The sequence below is a fragment of the Rhinoderma darwinii genome, chromosome 3, assembly GCF_050947455.1.
Source record: "Rhinoderma darwinii isolate aRhiDar2 chromosome 3, aRhiDar2.hap1, whole genome shotgun sequence".
Lineage (NCBI taxonomy): Eukaryota > Metazoa > Chordata > Amphibia > Anura > Rhinodermatidae > Rhinoderma > Rhinoderma darwinii.
The window spans coordinates 287992213-288012161 of NC_134689.1; the positions used below are offsets into that span (position 1 = coordinate 287992213).

The 19949-nt window shown below is 38.4% G+C and overlaps 1 protein-coding gene across 7 annotated transcripts in view; it reads left to right on the forward strand.

The window, feature by feature from the left end:
* SLC12A1 (solute carrier family 12 member 1) overlaps positions 1–19627 on the forward strand; it is a 127414-nt gene extending 107787 nt beyond the window's left edge. For all 7 annotated transcript variants that reach the window (XM_075858022.1, XM_075858021.1, XM_075858016.1 and 4 more), the window contains 6 exons: positions 4094–4219; positions 4785–4896; positions 5200–5286; positions 9827–9962; positions 15898–15965; positions 19040–19627. In XM_075858022.1, the coding sequence (XP_075714137.1) occupies positions 4094–4219; positions 4785–4896; positions 5200–5286; positions 9827–9962; positions 15898–15965; positions 19040–19175 (665 nt within the window). In that variant the 3' untranslated portion in view covers positions 19176–19627. The remainder of the gene's footprint in view (positions 1–4093; positions 4220–4784; positions 4897–5199; positions 5287–9826; positions 9963–15897; positions 15966–19039) is intronic.
* The last annotated feature ends 322 nt before the right edge of the window (positions 19628–19949 follow it).

The following is a 19949-nucleotide window of genomic DNA, read 5'->3' on the forward strand; positions in this document are numbered from 1 at the left end:
CAGCTGTCAAAATAGCTCCCACTAAATAATAGTGTACTTTAGCTATAGCGACATTTGCATTTAGCTTGAAGGGAGTTCACTCTTATTGCATGGTAGGCAGCCTGATTTCCTGCTTATGTATTCACAAATAAAGGGATTGCATGAAAATACATAAATTAGATGTGATGCAGTATTTTCTATTGTGCGTCTGCCTCCAGTATTAGAAGTTATTTAATAATTTTTCGCTACTGACAGAAATACTTTAAATTCTTCATTCAGCATATTTGTGTGTCTTGAACAGGTTTGTGCAGTTCTTTTACACAAAGGTATGCTTTTAAGTGAAACTTTAGACAAATTTTCATCATTAGCAAGATATACGTACTAGGGTCATTAAACACACCAGCCCTGTTATTCTCTCATTCCGGTCCCTCAAATGCGAGTTTCCAAGGTGCTCTGTACACTATGTAGAAGATTTATAATGCCAAGTCACAAATGATGGCACACGTCTGTTTTGCACCAAAAAAGTGACATTTTTTTTCTGCTACGCTGTTCTCATGTCTTTTTCAAAAATTGGGTGGAGCTTAGCACGAGGGGCGGGGCTGCTCGTGGCATGACAAATTTAATAGAATTTACGCCAGAAATTGGCATAAAGTATAGCAGAAATCGTAGCTCGTAGCTAGAGTCGATTTCAGCTTCTGCCGCACAAATAGCCCAAAACCTACAAAATATTTATGAATATGAATAACCCTCCTGGGGAAATGAACTTGAACTAAAAAAAGAATCTTTCACAAAAACAAGTCAATTTAAATATATTATCAACTTTTCTGACTCCAAACCATGTCATGTTCTCTGCAAACCGATCACACATTGTATTCTATTGTAAGTTTATTCCTGACTAAAATGATTTCATATACAAATATATGCATTGAATTTGTGATTGCTGGTGTTGACAGGGTCAGTGAGACTGATACGCTGGAACAATCTGTATGATAACAACATTAGAAAAAACTTGTCATGGGCTATTTATAATCTGAAATAGAAAAAAGACCAAACACAAATGAAAAAGTGTACAAAAGTATGGACGTCTGATGTTGAGTCATTTTCTATTTGTAGAATATTTTACATCCCATAATTATTTTGTGCAATTTTCATTCATTATTTGATTGTGATGGAAATAACGCATTCTACATTATCATACATTATAACAGAAATAGTCCATGAGTGCGGTACTTTTATAATATTGTTAATATCAGGGACGACGTAAAGGGAGGCGCAGATTGGTTACAGTGGGTACCTTATAAATATATTCATATGTGACAGGCACAACCTTCCATCATTGTCAGCTGCTCAGACAGTTTTCGATTGACTGTATAAATAAATGTAAATGCAGAGTGTTTTGTTTTTACTCGATGAAGACGCCAATCTGGTGTTTTAACGCAGCGTACAGACAGTCGATGTCTTCTTTTATTTGAACAATAGGGATTATTTCATGCCCATGCCAGCAGTATTGATTGGGGTCTCCATATTCTTCTTTTGCTCAGTATGATTTAATATCCACTGTCGAGGCTATTGGTAGTACTGTCATAATGTTTTCATGACACGCACTAGGTCCATGGTGCCATGGCCCCTTTGTAACTAAACATCATTATTAAGCATCTGTACTGCTACATTGCACCAATTATTTTTTTATGTTTGGAAAAAATATATATATTTCATGACGATTCATGTTTTATGAACAAAATGATGGTAAACACTTTTGTTTCTAATTAAGATAGTTTTAGAACATTAAAAATAAACTAAGTTTATGCACAAAAATGAATCAACAAAATATGCAGAGTAAAATACAGAAATTGATGCTAAATTTTATTGCGATTTTTGTTTTAACAAAACATTGTAAATACACAAGTACCATTGAATTGTTTCTGACAGTATACAGAGAAGATAACAATCTGTGGAAAGATGCACTTCAAATGCTTGATGGTGTTATCACCTCTCCCATTACGCTATGTTGTGCAATACTGAACATGTCAAGAGCTACTAATCGCCACTCTTAGTGCCCACATGACAGGCCATCTATCACTGTAATTGCTCTCCAAGCTACCAGCTCCCAAAGTACTGACGCAGCAAAATGAAAAGTCCTATATCCTACCAAAACTCCATTAAGACTTATTCCACTTTTATCCTATTAAAAGCCAGTGGAAAATGTTTAATTTTAAAAAATTTAAAAGGTTCATCACCCCTATAACCTCAGTTTTATTGCCCCGGCTTATCTTAATGATGTATCACCTCATGTACTAATTGTCTTTGTGTAACATCTAAATGTTGTGCTTTTTTCTAAGTCATTCATTTGTAAACTGCCTGAAGAAGGGGCCTCTGTGCTCTGAAAGCTTGCATATAGAACTTTTATGGTTAGCCAATAAAGGTATCATACCTACTATACTTTTGTCTTTTTTGACACAAAAGTATTTAACATTTCAAAAGGTTCAAAGTCAAATAGTAAATTCATATTTGTTCGTTTTCCTGTCTAGTAATCCTATTAAAGGACTGTAATGAGCATTTTCTAAGCACAGTAGATCGATTATGGAAAAATCAAGATAGTAGTGTATATATTATTAAATGCTGCTGAATTTACTGGGTGATCCCATAATTAACCTTTATGACATGTCAATCAGACATCTTCTAAAAATCAGCTAAGGACCTCATGTGAGAATGAGAGGTCCCGACCTCCGGTTGCATTGGAGAGTTGGTCATCATGCATGTATGGTGAGATTTCCAATGAAACCAAGGATCTGCACTATTATAATGAATCTGATCAACATGCCATAAAAGTTAAAGGGGTTGTCCAGGATTAGAAAAAAGGATTTACTCCCCCCCCCCCCCACACAGAAACATCACCACATCTGTTCATAGACTGTGTGTGGTATTGAAGTTCAGCTCAATTCACTTGAGTGGGGATGAACTGCAATACTAGACACAGCCCATGGAAAGGGAAAAATGAAAAGAAAAGCAGACCCTTTTTTCTAATCCTATACAACCCCCTTAAATTATGGGAAGAAACTGTAAAGAACATTTGTATTTTGACTATTACATTTTGTGTTTTGTAAGGTAAAAAAGTCAACTGCTTTCAGATAAAAGGGGTTCTATTCACAATACTATATATCACAAAACTAACAGAGCAGGTTCTTTGTAATACAGTGAAACCTCTTAAAGATGACCACCTAAAATTGCTGTGAAAAATGGTCTCCCAGAGGAATCATCCCCACAAAACATAGGGACAATATACATAGGATATAAGCAAATTGAAAATCCATCGCAGAAAAATCTGGTCTACCTCAGGGGTGGTCTTCTCAAATATGTGGTCTTTGGAAGAAGTTTCATTGTAAAATCTCTACTAGATTTGGTCCCAAACTGCTGATCTGAGGGAAATCAACTCTAGAGGGTAAGATTGTTTCACATATGAAAAATACCTGTAGAGATTTCTAGAGAGTTATATCATATCTACGGACAAGCGTATACAACGTTGTAGTTTATGAAATAAGCAATTGCTTCACCATTGTAGAAGTGACTATATTACAGCAATAGAGCGTAACATGGGACCATAATTATTAAAGTATTAGATCCCTTTTAACTGTGATATCTTATGCATAATTCATTTTGTATGTCATAGTGAGTAAGGGGGAAAAGGGGAACATTTTATTAATTTGGTTGCAATTTTGTAATCAAAATGTTAAACAACCTTCCAATAAAGGATGGAATGTGACAGAAGGACTAAGCATCGGAAAAGACATTACGAAAGTCAAGATTGATACTTTTAAATAATGTGGGCTATGATCTCACAGTACAGCTACTAAATTTAAGATGACATTTCCTAAACTGTTTGCATTGTTCCCATGTCAGCCTTCTGCTTAATTTGACAAATCCATTTCCTTTGTTCTAGGCAGCTGAAATTTCCATTTTTTTATCATGACATTAAATATATGAGATTTTATCATCAAATTCAGTCTCTTAGAAAATAAATATGAATTTTTAATGGCTCTCACAGCTGACATTTCCAGTGGAACCACTGGTGTCTATTTTTGACATTTCAGATCAATATTTTTGCTTCATATTTCAGGGGTTAGTACAGCTCCACCAATGCACGTGGGCGAGTATAACCAGAGACTCGTAGAAGCTAGTGAACAATTTAAGAAGAAGCAAGGGAAGGGCACTATTGATGTTTGGTGGCTGTTTGACGACGGAGGTAAGATATATTATAAGAACAACTGCATTAAAATATGACCAAGATGAAACTAACAAGATGATGAGCTCTAGGAGACCTGATACAATATGATTTATTGAATATTTTAAAGGTCAAAATTTAAATTCAGATTTCATATAGTTTTTGCCACTAGCATAATAATACGACTCAGAATCCTCAACCTTAAGATATATCCAACATGATCTATGGAGGTTGTCATACTCTGAGATAGTGAATATGGAAAGGACCAGTCAAACCACATATTGTCCCTACTACAGAGGCAGGGGCGTAACTAGTGATCATGGGGCCTCATACCAAAATTTTGAGCGGGCCCCCTCCCTTCCAACTGAACTCAAATGGAGTGAGACTGTGCTGGTGTTTCACCAACGAAAAAAATTCATATTTCATAGGCAGAAATATAGAAAAAAATTCACCATTTCAGCCTCCATTGTTTGATATTCTTCAAATACAGTTCTGTAATATGAAATTTGATCGTTGTGTGTATTTTCCAACTTTTTTGTCTTCAATCCTCCAGGCCCTTAGTCAGTATTATCTTTGTTTTTTTTAGGTTTGACTTTACTTATTCCACATATCTTGACCCTGAGAAAGAAATGGAAGAATTGTAAACTGCGAATCTTTATTGGTGGAAAAGCGAACCGTCTTGAAGATGAAAAATTGATGTAATTATGCACATCGATTGTCCAGTTTTATTTTATAAACTTAAAACAAACACTGAAAATAATCTTATGTAAATGCAACACGTCCTCATTATTCTCTTTAAAGACTCTAATTAAATGTTCATCAAATATATATATTTATTTCCCCAGGCTCCAGGCATATTTTCCTTCTTGCAAGCATCTCGGAGTAGAAGGAAAATATATCCTGCATAAAGAAGAATTTATTTTTGTAACTTTTCATTTGGATGGAAATTAACTAGGAACCACAGGCACATTACATTCATATTTTATTCTTTATCTTCACAGGATGGCCTCACTTCTCAGTAAGTTCCGCATTAAATTTGCCGATGTATATATTGTTGCAGACATTAACACTAAGCCAAGCAAAGAAAGGTATGTAACAGTAGCATATTGTCAGATTTTCTGCAACAAACTACAAAACTTTTATTACCTGTTTTATGGCTAGAGAAATCTCAGTAAGCAAGAGTAACATAAAAGTAATTTACCAATACAGCAGAGCAGGAGCCCCATGGATCAGATACATTCAGAAACCTGTACATTTGATGTAAGGAGTATTTATTAACTCTGTAGTCATTATTATTTTACTCCACTGTCATTGTCATTATTATCTATATTATTTTCATCACTGCTTTACAATACATGTCCAGTATAGCATTGGTGTGCAAGTACAAGGGGTTAATTAATTTTGTCATTCTGTCTCTTAAAACTCAACAACATGGAGTGAAATCCCGATATAGAGAATACAATGATCATTTAAAGCGAATGTGTCGCTAGAATTTTTTTTATTTTATTTTTTAGTTAAACCGTTAGTATATACAAGGTGGGCCATTTATATGGATACACCTAAATAAAATGGGAATGGTTGGTGATATTAACTTCCTGTTTGTGGCACATTAGTATATGGGAGGGGGGAAACTTTTCAAGCTGGGTGTTGACCATGGCGGCCATTTTGAAGTCAGCCATTTTGTATCCAACTTTATTTTTTTCAATTGGAAGAGGGTCATGTGACACATCAAACGTATCGAGAATTTCACAAGAAAAACAATGGTGTGCTTGGTTTTAACGTTACTTTAGTCTTTCATGAGTTATTTTCAAGTTTCTGACCACTTATAAAATGTGTTCAAAGTGCTGCCCATTGTGTTGGATTGTCAATGCAACCCTCTTCTCCCACTCTTCACACACTGATAGCAACACCGCAGAAGAAATGCTAGCACAGGCTTCCAGTATCCGTAGTTTCAGTTGCTGCACATCTCGTATCTTCACAGCATAGACGATTGCCTTCAGATGACCCCAAAGATGAAAGTCTAAGGGGGTCAGATCGGGAGGCATTTCTTCTGCGGTATTGCTATCAGTGTGTGAAGAGTGGGAGAAGAGGGTTGCATTGACAATCCAACACAATGGGCAGCACTTTGAACACATTTTATAAGTGGTCAGAAACTTGTAAATAACTCATGAAAGAATAAAGTAACGTTAAAACCAAGCACACCATTGTTTTTCTTGTGAAATTCTCGATAAGTTTGATGTGTCATATGACCCTCTTCCAATTGAAAAAACTAAAGTTGGATACAAAATGGCCGACTTCAAAATGGCCGCCATGGTCAACACCCAGCTTCAAAATTTCCCCCCTCCCATATACTAATGTGCCACAAACAGGAAGTTAATATCACCAACCATTCCCATTTTATTTAGGTGTATCCATATAAATGGCCCACCCTGTACATGATTAGACATTGTTCTAATTTTTTTAATTTTTTCAAAAGTCAGGAAATATTATAAATTAGATTCTAATTTATAACATTTCCCTGTGCTGGTCACTAGAGGGAGCAATTCCCAAAATTGCAGCATTGGCATGTGGTAAAGCAACCACATTGCTTTATGCTGCAAAATTGGAGAAGACACACTCGCTCTAGTGTGCTCAATTAATCCCCCTCCTTTATCCTGGCTAGTGCCAGGAGAAAGGAGGGGGTTGAATGTTCAAACCTCCTACACTGTGTGCCGCCATTTTTTGAGCGAATACACAGTGTAGTAGGCTTACATACAGTGGTAATCACACAGTAAAACACGAACATAGACAAACATAACTTACCTGCTCCTGCCGCTGCTCCCTCTGCTCCGTACGCTCCCTCCGCTCCTAGTCCTTGCTTCTGAACACATGTCCGGAAGCCGCGACCGGAAGTAGTCATCTTACTGTCCGGCCGCGGCTTCCGGTCCACATGAAATTGGCGCCGGAAGTCGCTCGGCCGAAGACCTTCCTTTTGGACTGTGTGGGAGCGGTGCATGCGCCATTCCCACACAGACGGCGTACACCAACGGAACCAATGGAACGGCTCCCGTTCGCATTCTCTATGGGGATGTATGTGCTGTATTCCATCTCTTTATGTGTCGTTAATCGACACATACAGAGATGAAAAAAAAATGGCAGCCCCCATAGAGAAGTAAAAGTTATAAAAAAGTAAAACACAAACACACAAATAAATAAAATTAATTTTAATAACACACTAAAAGCAAATTTATAAAAAAAATAATTTTCGCGACACCTGTCCTTTAAGTCCCTATGGGGCCGTCTGCCCCATCCACAATAAAACTGAAGTGAACGTTTTCTTACAATGGTTGTATGAGATTAGAAGGAAAAAAAATAGCTTTTTTATAAAGCAGCGCCACTCTTGTCCATAGTCTGTGTTTATTATTGCAGCATACAAGTGAATAAGGCTCAGCTGCAATACCAGACACAGCCTATACACGAGTGATGCTGACCCTTATATTTCAATATCATACAACCCCTATAAACTCAGGATACCATAGCTCCTCTTTAACCCCTTAGGGACTAGTCTATTTTAGGACTTTAAAGGCCAAGAAATATTTTTTTCATCATTGCATTCCAAGAGCCCAGTCTTTTTATTTTTCCTTCAATGTAGTTGTGCGAGGGTTGATTTTTTTTGGGGGGGGGCGGGGGCATTGAAAGAAATTCAATTCTATTATTGTTATTTGTGGGGGTTTTTTCAGTTTACAGTAAAAATGTATGCAGTAAAAATAATATGTGAAATTTATTCTACGGATGTGTACAAATACTGCGATGCCAAACTTTTAGTACTTCTGCACAATAAAAACATTTTTTTTAAAAAGAAGGGATTTCTATATTTAAGTGTGTGTATAGTTTATAGTGTTGCTATTCTGCCTTATGTAGGCCACCAGCAGAACCATAGAGCTGTCATTAAATCCTCTGCCCTTTAATGAAAATGACTTCACTAGTCCTATCCCAGTTCTTACTGCAAAATTGACAAGTGAGCTGCTGAAAACAGGAAGCAAAAGCCTATTGTGACTGCTATAGGGCCTTTTCAGATGAGTGATGTTAACATCCAGGTGCTGTCCGAGTGTATAACTGACAACACAAAAATTGAACAATGACCGATAAATGTTAACAGGTACATGCACATGTCTGATTATCCACACAAACCAGCTCGTACAGAGAAAATCGCGGCATGCACTAGTTTAGCTGATTCTCACATTAGACTCACCCATTTAAATCAATGGGTCAGTGAAAAAAATGGGTCCGCACACAGACGCTATCTGAGTGCGGTCCATTTTTTCACTGACAGATTGCTAAAAGATGCTGAAAAAAAAGCAATCAGGTTTTTTTCACTGACGTAATAAAATGGATTATTACTGATGCTACAGGGACATTAAAAATGAACACACGGAAAACTCCCTCTGACACAATACTGATTCAACGCTGATGTAAAATGGTCAGTTTTTCCCTGAAAAATACTGATGGGTTCTACAGCGCTTGTCTGAATACAGCCTAAGGGGCTGGTGTGAAAACTGTGATATTATAAGATGTGGATAATCACATAAAAAAATTAAAAAAATAAAAAAGCTTCTAAAAATATGTTTATGTTAAAAACCTGATTTAAATAATGTCTTTTTTTCTAGACACATTCCATTTAAGACTGTGGCATAAGGGGGTAATCTTCACTGTGCATGAACCTGACACACTCTGGTTCTGGCTGCATACTGAAATGAACATAAGCACAATGGGGGAGATTGATTAAAACTGGTGCAAAGGAAACGTTGAGTAGTTGCCCAAAGTTAATAATCATTGCTAAGAGTCTCATATACACAGTATTCAGAGAAGATCCTGATCCGCTATATCTCTCACACATACTGAGTAGCAGCATGGAGGACGTTATACAGCAGTAATGAGCAGTGTAGCTGTGAATCAAATATTGGGATGAGACAGTAAAACACTTGCTAGAAGCAGCAGCTCTCTGTGTGTCTCACTCTGCAGCTACTTCCTCTTCCCTCTCCATTGACTTCTCTGGGCAGCTGTATCCTGATCTCTCTCTGTAAAGCTAAGGCCCCATGCACACGACCGTGCCCGCAATCACGGCCCACAATTGCGGGCACGGCCGGCCGCCGACTGACAGCCGCATTTTCAAGCCGTGCTCCCATACAAAGTATGGAAGCACGGCCTGCAAAATGCAAAAGAACGGAAATGTTCCATAATTTTCGGAACATTTCCACGGCACGGACACCCTTCCGTAGCGCTACGGAAAGGTGTCCGCGTTCAATGAAAGTGAATGGGTCCGTTTTGGTCCACCAAAAACTGAGGTTTTTTATGGTCGTGTGCATGGGGCCTAAGAATCTGTCTCCTCTCTGCTCTACAGATTCTATGAGTGAATTCTAAGTTAGTGAACATTTAAGGAGGCAGTGGGGAGAAGGAGTATGATATGTGGAGAAAGAGGCATTTTTCTGTAAAAATATATATTACAAAGTTCATTATCTTTGCTTGTACTATTGATTTATGGAAAGTTGTTTTGTAATCAGAGGTACACTTTAAGATGCTTACTTTTAGAATTAGCTTCGTCATAATTGGTGAAACTTACTGACAGCAGAATTGTTCATGTTTTAATAGCTGGAAATTTTTTGAAGAGATGATTGAGCCTTATAGACTCCATGAAAGTGCCAATGATGTACCCACTGCAGAGAAAATAAGGAGAGAAAACCCATGGAAAATAACAGATTCAGAACTTGAGATGTACAAAGAAAAGGTAACTGAAACTACATTACTTAAGTCTACAATGTTATTCATTCAGTACTATACATGCAATAGATGCTCACTTTTTTATGGCTCTTTATAATCATCTCAGGCTCAGTAATAAATACTATGAACTGCATTGGGTATCGGAGCATGTCTGACATATTGCTTATGTGTATATATGCTTGATGTAGTCTAAAGAGGCCATTTCATAGGTTTAAAGGGGTTGTCCAGTCAAAAGAGATTGATGGCCTATCCTCCAGATAGGTCATCAACATCTGATCGGTGGGGGCCTAACTCTTGGCACCCCCAGCAATCAGGTGTTTTGAAGGGCGGTTCACAATATTACAGCCTTCTCTTATTCACTTCAATAAGAGAAGGCTGTAATACTGTGAACCGCCGCTACAAGTGTGTTGCTCATTTACGATACAAGCAGATAAGGAATGAAGGGGAAGTAGTGCTCGCAGATGAGCACCGCGGCCCCTTCAATACAGCTGATCGGCAGGGGTGCCGGTAGTTGGATCCCCACCGATCAGATGTTAATGGCCTATCCTGACGATAGGCCATCAATTTCCTATGACTGGACAACAGTTTAAGATATTAAAACATATTACACATATTGTATAATGCACGCTGCATCTCAGCAATACTATAGCTGAAATGTTCTCAGAATATTATGCCTGGAGTTGTGCTTATTTCCCTCTGTAATCTTGCCTGACAAATCCCTATATACTCCACTGAACTAAAATAGATATGGTGTGACCTTCCTTTAGCACTGGGTAGATGCAAACAGTGGTGAACTATTTTCACTTTGTGCTGTGAATACTTTTTTTTCTAGAAGGTATCCACTTCTGGGCTACCTCTTCTATAATGACCGCTCTCTGAGAGCTGATCTTGGTGGACAGTTTGAAGTCCTCCCATAGTAAACATCAAAGCTCAGTAGAACTATTTTGCATGATTTTATTATGTATGGAATTCTCCAAGCAACATGGCACAACTTATGAACCATGATAATTCTTTAGCAAAAAATGCAGTAATAAAGGACTAGAATCCTAACTATTTCATCTGTTGATTATGACTCCCAATATTTGATGTTAATATGGTTTACAAATATTAACTTTAACCCCTTCTCGCCATAGCCAGTTTCCATTTTATTTTCCCTCCTGGCATTCCAACAGCCATTACTTTTTTATTTTTCAGTCGACATCCATATGAAAGTGTAATGTAGGGGTAGGGAAACAGACAAGTGAGCCCTAATCTACCCGCCACTCAGGCCTACTTGCAACGACCCACCCTAGGCGACGGGGTACAACTGGGCGACGGTCCCTACACTCAATAGGTGCACGACAGACAAACAGACAAGGGTACAAAGAAGCCGGGGAAATGGGGAAGTTGCCCACGGGGACACCGTGAGCAACAAGCGAAGTAAACGAGCCGAGTCAAACCAGGAGATGAGCGAGGTACAAAAATGCAGAGCAGAAGAGTGGTCAGTAAAGCCAAGGTCAATCACAAGCAGAGGATCAGTAGTTCAAGAGCTGCAGCAGGGCCAGGAAACCAACAGAGAAGAATCACAAGCAAAGGAGGAACAGGAAAGGCAGGTATAAATAGACAGAGGGCGGGAGCTAGCTCCGTCTGGCCAGGCTGTGATAGGCTCTCCCACTCCTAAGCCTGCCATCCTGGGTGGTGGAAGATGGAGTCAGTCTCACAGACATAGAAGCAAGTGCAGACTGATTACCTATGGGCGTCGACACAGAAGTTGTGTCTGGCAGATCCTTTACAGAAAGCTTGTTGTTTTTTTTGTTATTTTTATAAATAAACTTTTTATTAAATTTTGAGAAATAGGAAAAACACATTAGAAAGACTCCAACATAGAGCATTGAAATAAAGAAAATTAAGTAAATGAAATAAAGAAAATTACAATTACAATAAAAATTGCAATTAAAGACTGCAGGTATATGTTACAACAGTTGACAGTTATTCCAATATAAATAGCATACAAATGAAAATGATGACGTAACCGAAGCATCATGGAGAGCTTTAAATAAGGACAATACCTGAACCGGGTATGAGCTATAAATACTCAACTAGAGTATATATCTATATCTAAAGCATCTGCTCTAATAGCCCTGGCTTTTTCCATCTGGTACGAGAAATTAATCTGGTTTATTAGTTCAGCCTCTGAGAATGCATCAGTGCAGTTCCATTTACGGGCAATCATGAGTCTTGCGGCCAAGGGAATATGAAAAACCACAGTACTGCTATGATGTGGAATTTGATCTATATCCACAAAGCATAAAGCTAGTTCAAGATATAAAGGAATGTGCAGTTTCAGGACCAGTGATACCAAATGGAAGGCGATCACCCATAATCTGTGGACTAAACATTACTCCCACCATATATGTAAATACGTGCCTCCTTCCCTATACCCCCTTCAGACATTTTTGAGAGGCGAACAGGAGTGAGCTACCATCGCAAGATAAGCTTGTGTGACATCTCCCAATGGAGAGCTTTTAGAAACCTTTATTTTTTTTTTTACAAATGCCATTGCTTTAAACCAGGACTGAACTGAGAGTTTTAGGTTAAGTTCCATTTCCCACTTGACCAGATATGACGGTTTAGCTGTGGGCATATAAGCAGTAAACATATTATATAATAAGGAAATTTTGTTTAGGGAGTTTATTGGAGAAGAACAATAATGCCTGTCGGCCAATTAGCGGGCGAGAGACATACAAGGAGTCCAACGCATGTCTTATGCACAGAAATTTATAGAAATCCAAACGTGGAATACCATAGGTGGAGGACTAGTCATCGAAACAAAGAATAACAGAATTATGGAAAAGACATTGAATTTGTCTAACCCCATGCCCTTCCCAGGAATCAACATTAATATTATCAATAAAAGTTTACAAAAGCCTAAGATCCAGATCTCGTATGGACACTCAGTCATTAAAGGTAGATTGACGCAGAAGGTACTTCCAAGCAGAAAGTGAGACCCAAAGCCCCATCAAGGGAACAGATATTTTGCAAACCAGACAAGAAGAACTATGTAAGGCAGAGATAAGAAGAAGAACTATGTAAGGCAGAGATAAGAGGGGCTCCCATTGCACAATGTTCTATGTCCACCCACTTCTTGTCACACGTCTGCATACACCAAGATTTAAGTTGATCAAGTGTGGTAGACATCTGATATTTATGAAGGTCAGGGACACCCATCTCACCCACCTGCCACGGTCTAACCATAGTAGAAATGCGAACCCTGGGCCACTTCCCACCCTACAAAAAGGACAATTCCCTCTGCAACTTGGGAAGAAAAGAACTGGGTAAAGGTATAGTCACTGTACAGAAAATGTATAGGATTATTGGCAATATAAATATTTTAATTATTGCTATCTACCTGGTCCATCACACTAGGGAGGATCAGAAGTTATCAAGCATATGGGAAACCCTTAGAATAAGGGAGGAATAATTGTGGGGGACTAGCAAAGCGCTAGGGGACGATAGCTTAATCCCCAGGTATTGAATGCAGTTCTCGTTCCATATATAAGGAAAATGGGATTGTAAAAGAGACTGTAAATTAGAGTCAATTCCCATATTCAAGACCTGGGATTTAGACGAGTTAACGCTGTAGTACGAAACTGCTCCAAACTTTGAGCAAAACACGCACTTCCTCCAAGGACAACATCAGATCTGTAAGTGAAAGCAATACATCGTCTGCGTATCACCCTATTTTGTGGTAAACCCAGCCCACTTGAATACAGCGTATACGAGGGTTATCCCTAATGGAAGCGGCAAATGGCTCCATCATAAGATAAAATATAATAGGAGATAGAGGGCACCCCTGTCTTGTGCCGTTACTGACCAAGAAAAGTTCTGAGAGATATCCAGAGGACAGCACCCTAGCTGAAAGAGATTAATACAAAGCCAGTATTGCAGATTTCATAAAATCCAACAGGCCAAATTTTTCCAAGGTTTTCGTCAAATAATCCCAATGTATCCCATCGAACACCTTCTCCCAGTCAAGAGCTAAGAGCAGAGAAGGTTTGTTTTTTGTTTTTTTAAATCAAATCTTTTTATTAAAAGTTGTTTTTTTTTGGTCAAACAACTACAAACATGTATTTGAAGTACTTCTAAGAGTGCAAAAGAACACGGAGAACCTGGTGACAATAGCATGGATTTGCAGGACTTAAATAGAAAAACATGAATAACTAAATCAGTATGCAGAAGCATTTCTTAGAATTGAGAGCTTGCTTTTTTGCCGGACAGGTAGTATTTCTTAATGGCACCAATTAATTTACCATATAATCTAATAAGAAAACTTTTAAAATAATTTTGTGTAGTGGAATGGGAAAAAAACAGCAAATACTCCTGTCACGATCTGTGGGTATATGGACCCACTAGGCTGCACCGCCATAGCAGGGAGGCAGCTGGCCAAACAACAGAGTACCCAATCATATATAAACCGGAGAGAAGAGAAGGAGCTTGGAAGCCATATGTTAAAAAATTACTTTAATGACACGAAATAACAAATACATAGAAAAATAGTTTAAAAAGGTACAAAGTGGACATGAGGACACTGTTGTAATTCCAGTGAACATACACGGTATGAACAGACAGCTTATATAAAAAATGGGAAGACGTGTTCAATTACAAGTATACATAAAAGTAAAGCACATGAAATAGATATGGGGACGGAGGCACTAGTATGGATCTCAAAGAGAAATCGTCACTAATCAAAATAGTAGCGTAGGTATAGTAAGGTGCTGATATGTGACTTGTTGAAGACAGCAAATGCAACCATTCCTCCCCATTCAGCAGTAAAGAGTCTTACCCATTAGACAATCGGTGATGAAGTCTGACAGCCGTGCATAGGACCCCTAGGTCCTATGCACACGGCTGTCAGACTTATGTGCGCACGGACACAGCCGAGCGGAGAAGAAGTGAGTGCTAGCGTCTCCTAGGAAGGAGATGCCGGCCAGCACTCACAGATCCAGGCCACCGAGGGGTGAGTAGGAATGGCGGTCCGCGGCTGTGTACGCTACACCTCCATTCCTCCGTTTTGTTTGTGTGCCCATTTTTTAAGACCCATAACTTTTTCTTTTTTCATCGACGGAGTGGTGTAAGGGATTGTTTTCTGCAGGACTAGATGTAGTTTTGTTTATACCATTTTGGGTTACAAGTGTCTTTTTGATCACTTTTTATTCCAGGTTTTTATGCGAGGTGACAAGAAAAGAGTAATTCTGGAAGTTTTTTGTTAGTTCGGATTGTTACAGATGCGGTGCTAGCACTTCTCTTTATTTTTTATTGTTTTATTTCCGAAAAAAATGGGAGGATTTTTTTATAATAGGAGATTAATAGGAGGAACAAGTTGGCAAACCTGGGTGCCTTCATTAGGCCCTTGGCTGCCCCTTGCAAATGTAGTAGGGGGTAACAGGGATGACAGAGGACTCCCCCTGTCTAACGGCTTAGATGTAACGGTCGCTACTGACCACGGCACCTAAGTGGTTACACAGCCGTCACCACAGTTACCTCCGATCCCGCAAGTTAGAGCGAGGGGTCAGTGGTAATATACAGCTGACACATGCTCCATATCTACCGCTCCTGACTATGACATACAGTACATGTACATCAAATGTTTGGAAGGGGTTAAAGTCAAAGCACTACAATAGTTAACAATTGTGAATAATAAATAATAATATTAAAGAATATTTCCAAGAGTGGAAACCTTCTGGGACAATGTTGGGCTATCTGGATAAATGATGAACAGTTGGCTAATTACACCGAAAACTTGCATCTAGACCAGGTGTGAATTCTATATAAAAAGGGACTCTTGGCAAAAATGTAATGTTTGTCATTATATTAATATTATGTGTACTGTCCATTTTACATCCAGTATAAGGTTTACTTTCCTGCAGTCAATATTCCTAAAGCTTGTTTGTATGTATTCACAGAGCTATCGTCAAGTCCGACTTAATGAACTTCTGCAAGAACATTCTCGTTCTGCTAACCTCATTGTTCTGTAAGTATGATGCACCTTTTGTGTCAAACAAGAGACCAATCCTCTAGTTCAATGAAAGTCTGCAGTTCAAAATAAAGGCTACGGCTTGGGATAAATGGGCTCCTTTGTTTCTGCATTGTTGTGCCTGCAGATCGGCTATGCCAAAACTATGGTTGTTCACCTTGTTCATTCAGTAGGATCACAAAGTGATGATGAATAGGGGTCACAGCATGGTTTCATGATCTTCTGTCCTCCGGCACAACCTTGCAGAGACAAAGTTTAAGCTAAGAATGAAACTAGAACTCAACAGGCCTGGGTTACTGGAAAAGCCACCTAGTTGAGGTACAGACAAATTGGCTGTCGTTCTTACTGTATATTTTTGGCATAGTAAAATGTAACCATTGAATCCCAAGTGGAAATGTGTGTCATAAAAGTAGCTGGTAGGTCATACATTTTAAATCAGTTTTGCTCTGAGCTACAGCTTTCAGAGTAATGTTATCAAATGTATAGGTAAAGGCCAATAATGAAGCTGCTTGCTCTACCAAAATGTAACATTTAGCACCAACTACTTAGTGATGGTCAAATAGGCATCCCACCTGCAAGCCTCTCAGTTCTCTTTAAAATATTCATAACCAATCTGTCTGTTGCCCCCCATTTTCAATTGCAGAACCTTTTTTTTATTGGTCCATTCCATCAAAAATAAAATGATGAAGCAACTTTGTAAATAGTCTGGATTGAAAATCTCCTACCGGCTTGTGACTACAGCTCCTATGCAGATATATGTGTCTCTATGGTTACACACTACAAACAAACCCTGTCTAGTCTGATCATGCAATCAAATGTTACTCCCCTACAACTGCCTCCTATGCTGTCTATAGGTTAGCAAAAAAAAAGGGACAGATGGAACAAAGTAAAATATGACGGCAGGATGAGACCTTACATGGTTTGTTTGTAGTCTGTGTGAATGGAAACATGTAAATCTGCATAGGAGCTGTATACACAAAACAGTAGTTGTTTTTTTAAATCAAGCCTATGCCAGTTGTTCATATATTTTTAGATAATAATCTTTATTTATATAGTGCCAACATATCACGCAGCACCTTACAATTTAGAGGGAACATAAACAGACAATATCAGACATTACATAGTGACAAAGCTAATTTACAATTCAAACCTGAGGAACGAGGACCCTGCTCGCAAGAGTTTACAATCTATGAGGAAATAAGGGAGACACAAAGTGTAACAGTGTTTGTTCAGTACAATAGTCCAGCCATTTTTTATACACATGGGGTGGTACACATAAAGCTGCATGAGCCGGTCACCAGCCAGTATCCGTGTATGACGGACATGAAGTGCAGTACGGTGCAAGGAGTGTGAGGGAATCTTATTCTGATGACTAATGGGGCCAAGGAAAGGAGTCAGATTAGGGAATGTTATAGGCCTGTCTTAAAAGATGTGTCTTCAGGGCACGTTTAAAACTGTGAATATTGGGAATTAATCTGATTGCCTGGGGTAGCGCATTCCAGAGGACAGGTGCAGCACGAGAAAAATCTTGGAGACAGGAGTGGGAGGTTCGAATTATGGAGGATTTTAATCTAAGGTTGTTGGCAGAACATAGAGCCCGAGTAGGTTGGTAGACAGAGATGAGGGAGGAGATGTAAGGAGGTGCAGCACTGTGGAGAGCTTTGTGGGTAAGAGTAATAAGTTTGAATTTAATTCTTAAGGGGGTGGGCAACCAGTGTAGTGATTGGCACAGGGTAAAGGCAGTTGGTCATAAAGATGAGCCTGGCTGCTGCATTGAAGATAGATTGAGGGGAGAGTTTAGTGAGGGGAAAACCGACTAGTAATGAGTTACAGTAGTCAAGACGAGAGTGAATCAGAGCAACAATGAGAGTTTTGGCTGTTTCCTCAGTAAGAAAAGGGCGGATTCTGGAGATGTTTTTGAGGGGAAAATGACAGGAGTGTGTAAGTGATTGAGTGTGAGGAGTAAAGTTAAGATCTGAGTAAAAAATAACCCCGAGACAGCGGGCGTGCTGCCTAGGAGTTATGGTAGTGCCAAACACTGAGATGGAGGCATCCGGTTTAGGTAGGTTAGTAGATGGTGGGAACACAAGGAGCTCAGTTTTGGAAAGATTCAGTTTCAGATAGAGAGAGGACATGATGTTAGAGACAGCGGACAGACAATCACTGGTGTTTTGCATTAGAGCGGCGGTGATGTCATGGGAAGAGACATATAATTGGGTGTCATCAGCGTAGAGATGGTACTGGAAGCCAAATCTGCTGATAGCATAGGGGCTGTATAGAGAGTAAAAAGGAGCGGACCTAGGACTGATCCCTGAGAAACCCCAATAGTAGGGCGGAAGAGGAGAAGAATTAGAACAAGCAAATGACACACTGAACGAGCGGTCAGAGAGATAGGAGGAAAACCAAGAGAGAGCCAATAGGGTGGAGCATGTTAAAGACACTCTGTCACCAGATTATAAGTGCCCTATCTCCTACATAATCTGATCGGCGCTGTAATGTAGATAACAGTGGTTTTTATTTGGAAAAATGATCATTTTTTAGCAAGTTATGAGCAATTTTAGATTTATGCTAATTAGTTTCTTAATGCCCAACTGGGCGTGTTTTAACTTTTGACCAAGTGGGCGTTGTGAAGAGAAGTGTATGATGCTGACCAATCAGCGTCACACACTTCTCTCCATTCATGTCCATTTGTACGCAGCACAGAGTGATCTCGCGGGATCACACTGTGCTGTCACATACACCCACAGTAACTTTACTGAATTGTCTTGAGAGTGAATAGACATCACCTTTAGCCAGGACGCGATGTCTATTCACAATCCCAACACTTCGGTGAAGTTTTTTCAAAATAAAAACCTCTGTTATCTACATTACAGCACCGATCAGATTATGTAGGAGATAGGGCATTTATAATCTGGTGACAGAGCCTCTTTAAGTAGGAGTTTGTGGATGGCTTGGAGCAATAAAGAAAAAAATAGCAAAAGTGCACATAACTCATATGTATGTTGTTCATAAAGATGTAAGCTATTTAAAATGTTGGTAGAATGATTTTTTTGTTCTTATCTGATTGATAGGAGCCTCCCTGTTGCAAGAAAAGGAACAGTTTCTGATCACCTGTACATGGCATGGGTAGAAATCCTCTCTAAAAACCTTCCACCTGCTCTACTGGTTAGAGGAAATCACACAAATGTGCTGACTTTCTACTCTTAACACTAAAAGCCTATAGTTTTCTGCACTTGTATGTACTGTGTTTAAACCAAAAAACTTATATAAACGTTCTACATTAATGCCAAAAACAAAAAAAAAAAAAAAAAGGGAAAATGTCAATTTTTGTTTGAAAATTCTAATTCTATATTTTATATGAAAGACTTAAGCAATTTAAAGACCAATACTGATTGATATGACTTATAGAACATGAGCTTTATTTGTCACAAACAATATGTTCCGGTAATTGTATTTTTTAGCCTAATATTCTTATAATCAGCTCTCTGTTTTATTTTATTGATATGAACTTGATATAGTATATTCGATCTGTTGCATCAATGGAATAGACATTTTGTTTGACCACCTGTGAACTTTATGTTATATTTTTATGGAACACACAATGTTCTATATTATTATATCAGTCCTATTGATTCACCTCTAGACATCTGAATGTATGTAAAGATGAATAAATCTATATAAATAATTTATTTGAAAGTTTATGAAATCTTTTATTTTCTCTCAAGTTTTCTTTGTTTGCACTTGGATTACTATACTTTGATTTTTGTCCGTTTATATTGCTTTGTAATTGTTTGATTTGGATTTCATTTGAACAATCAATAAATGTAATGAAATATGCAATTGAATATCTGTCATATATATAAATATAAAAAATGTTTCTTTTTTTTTTACCAGAACAATAGGAAATAAAGTACAATCAGCGTGCTTATTCTAGTAATGAAATCAATATTAGTCTATGTCCACACAGTGGTTATGCTGCAT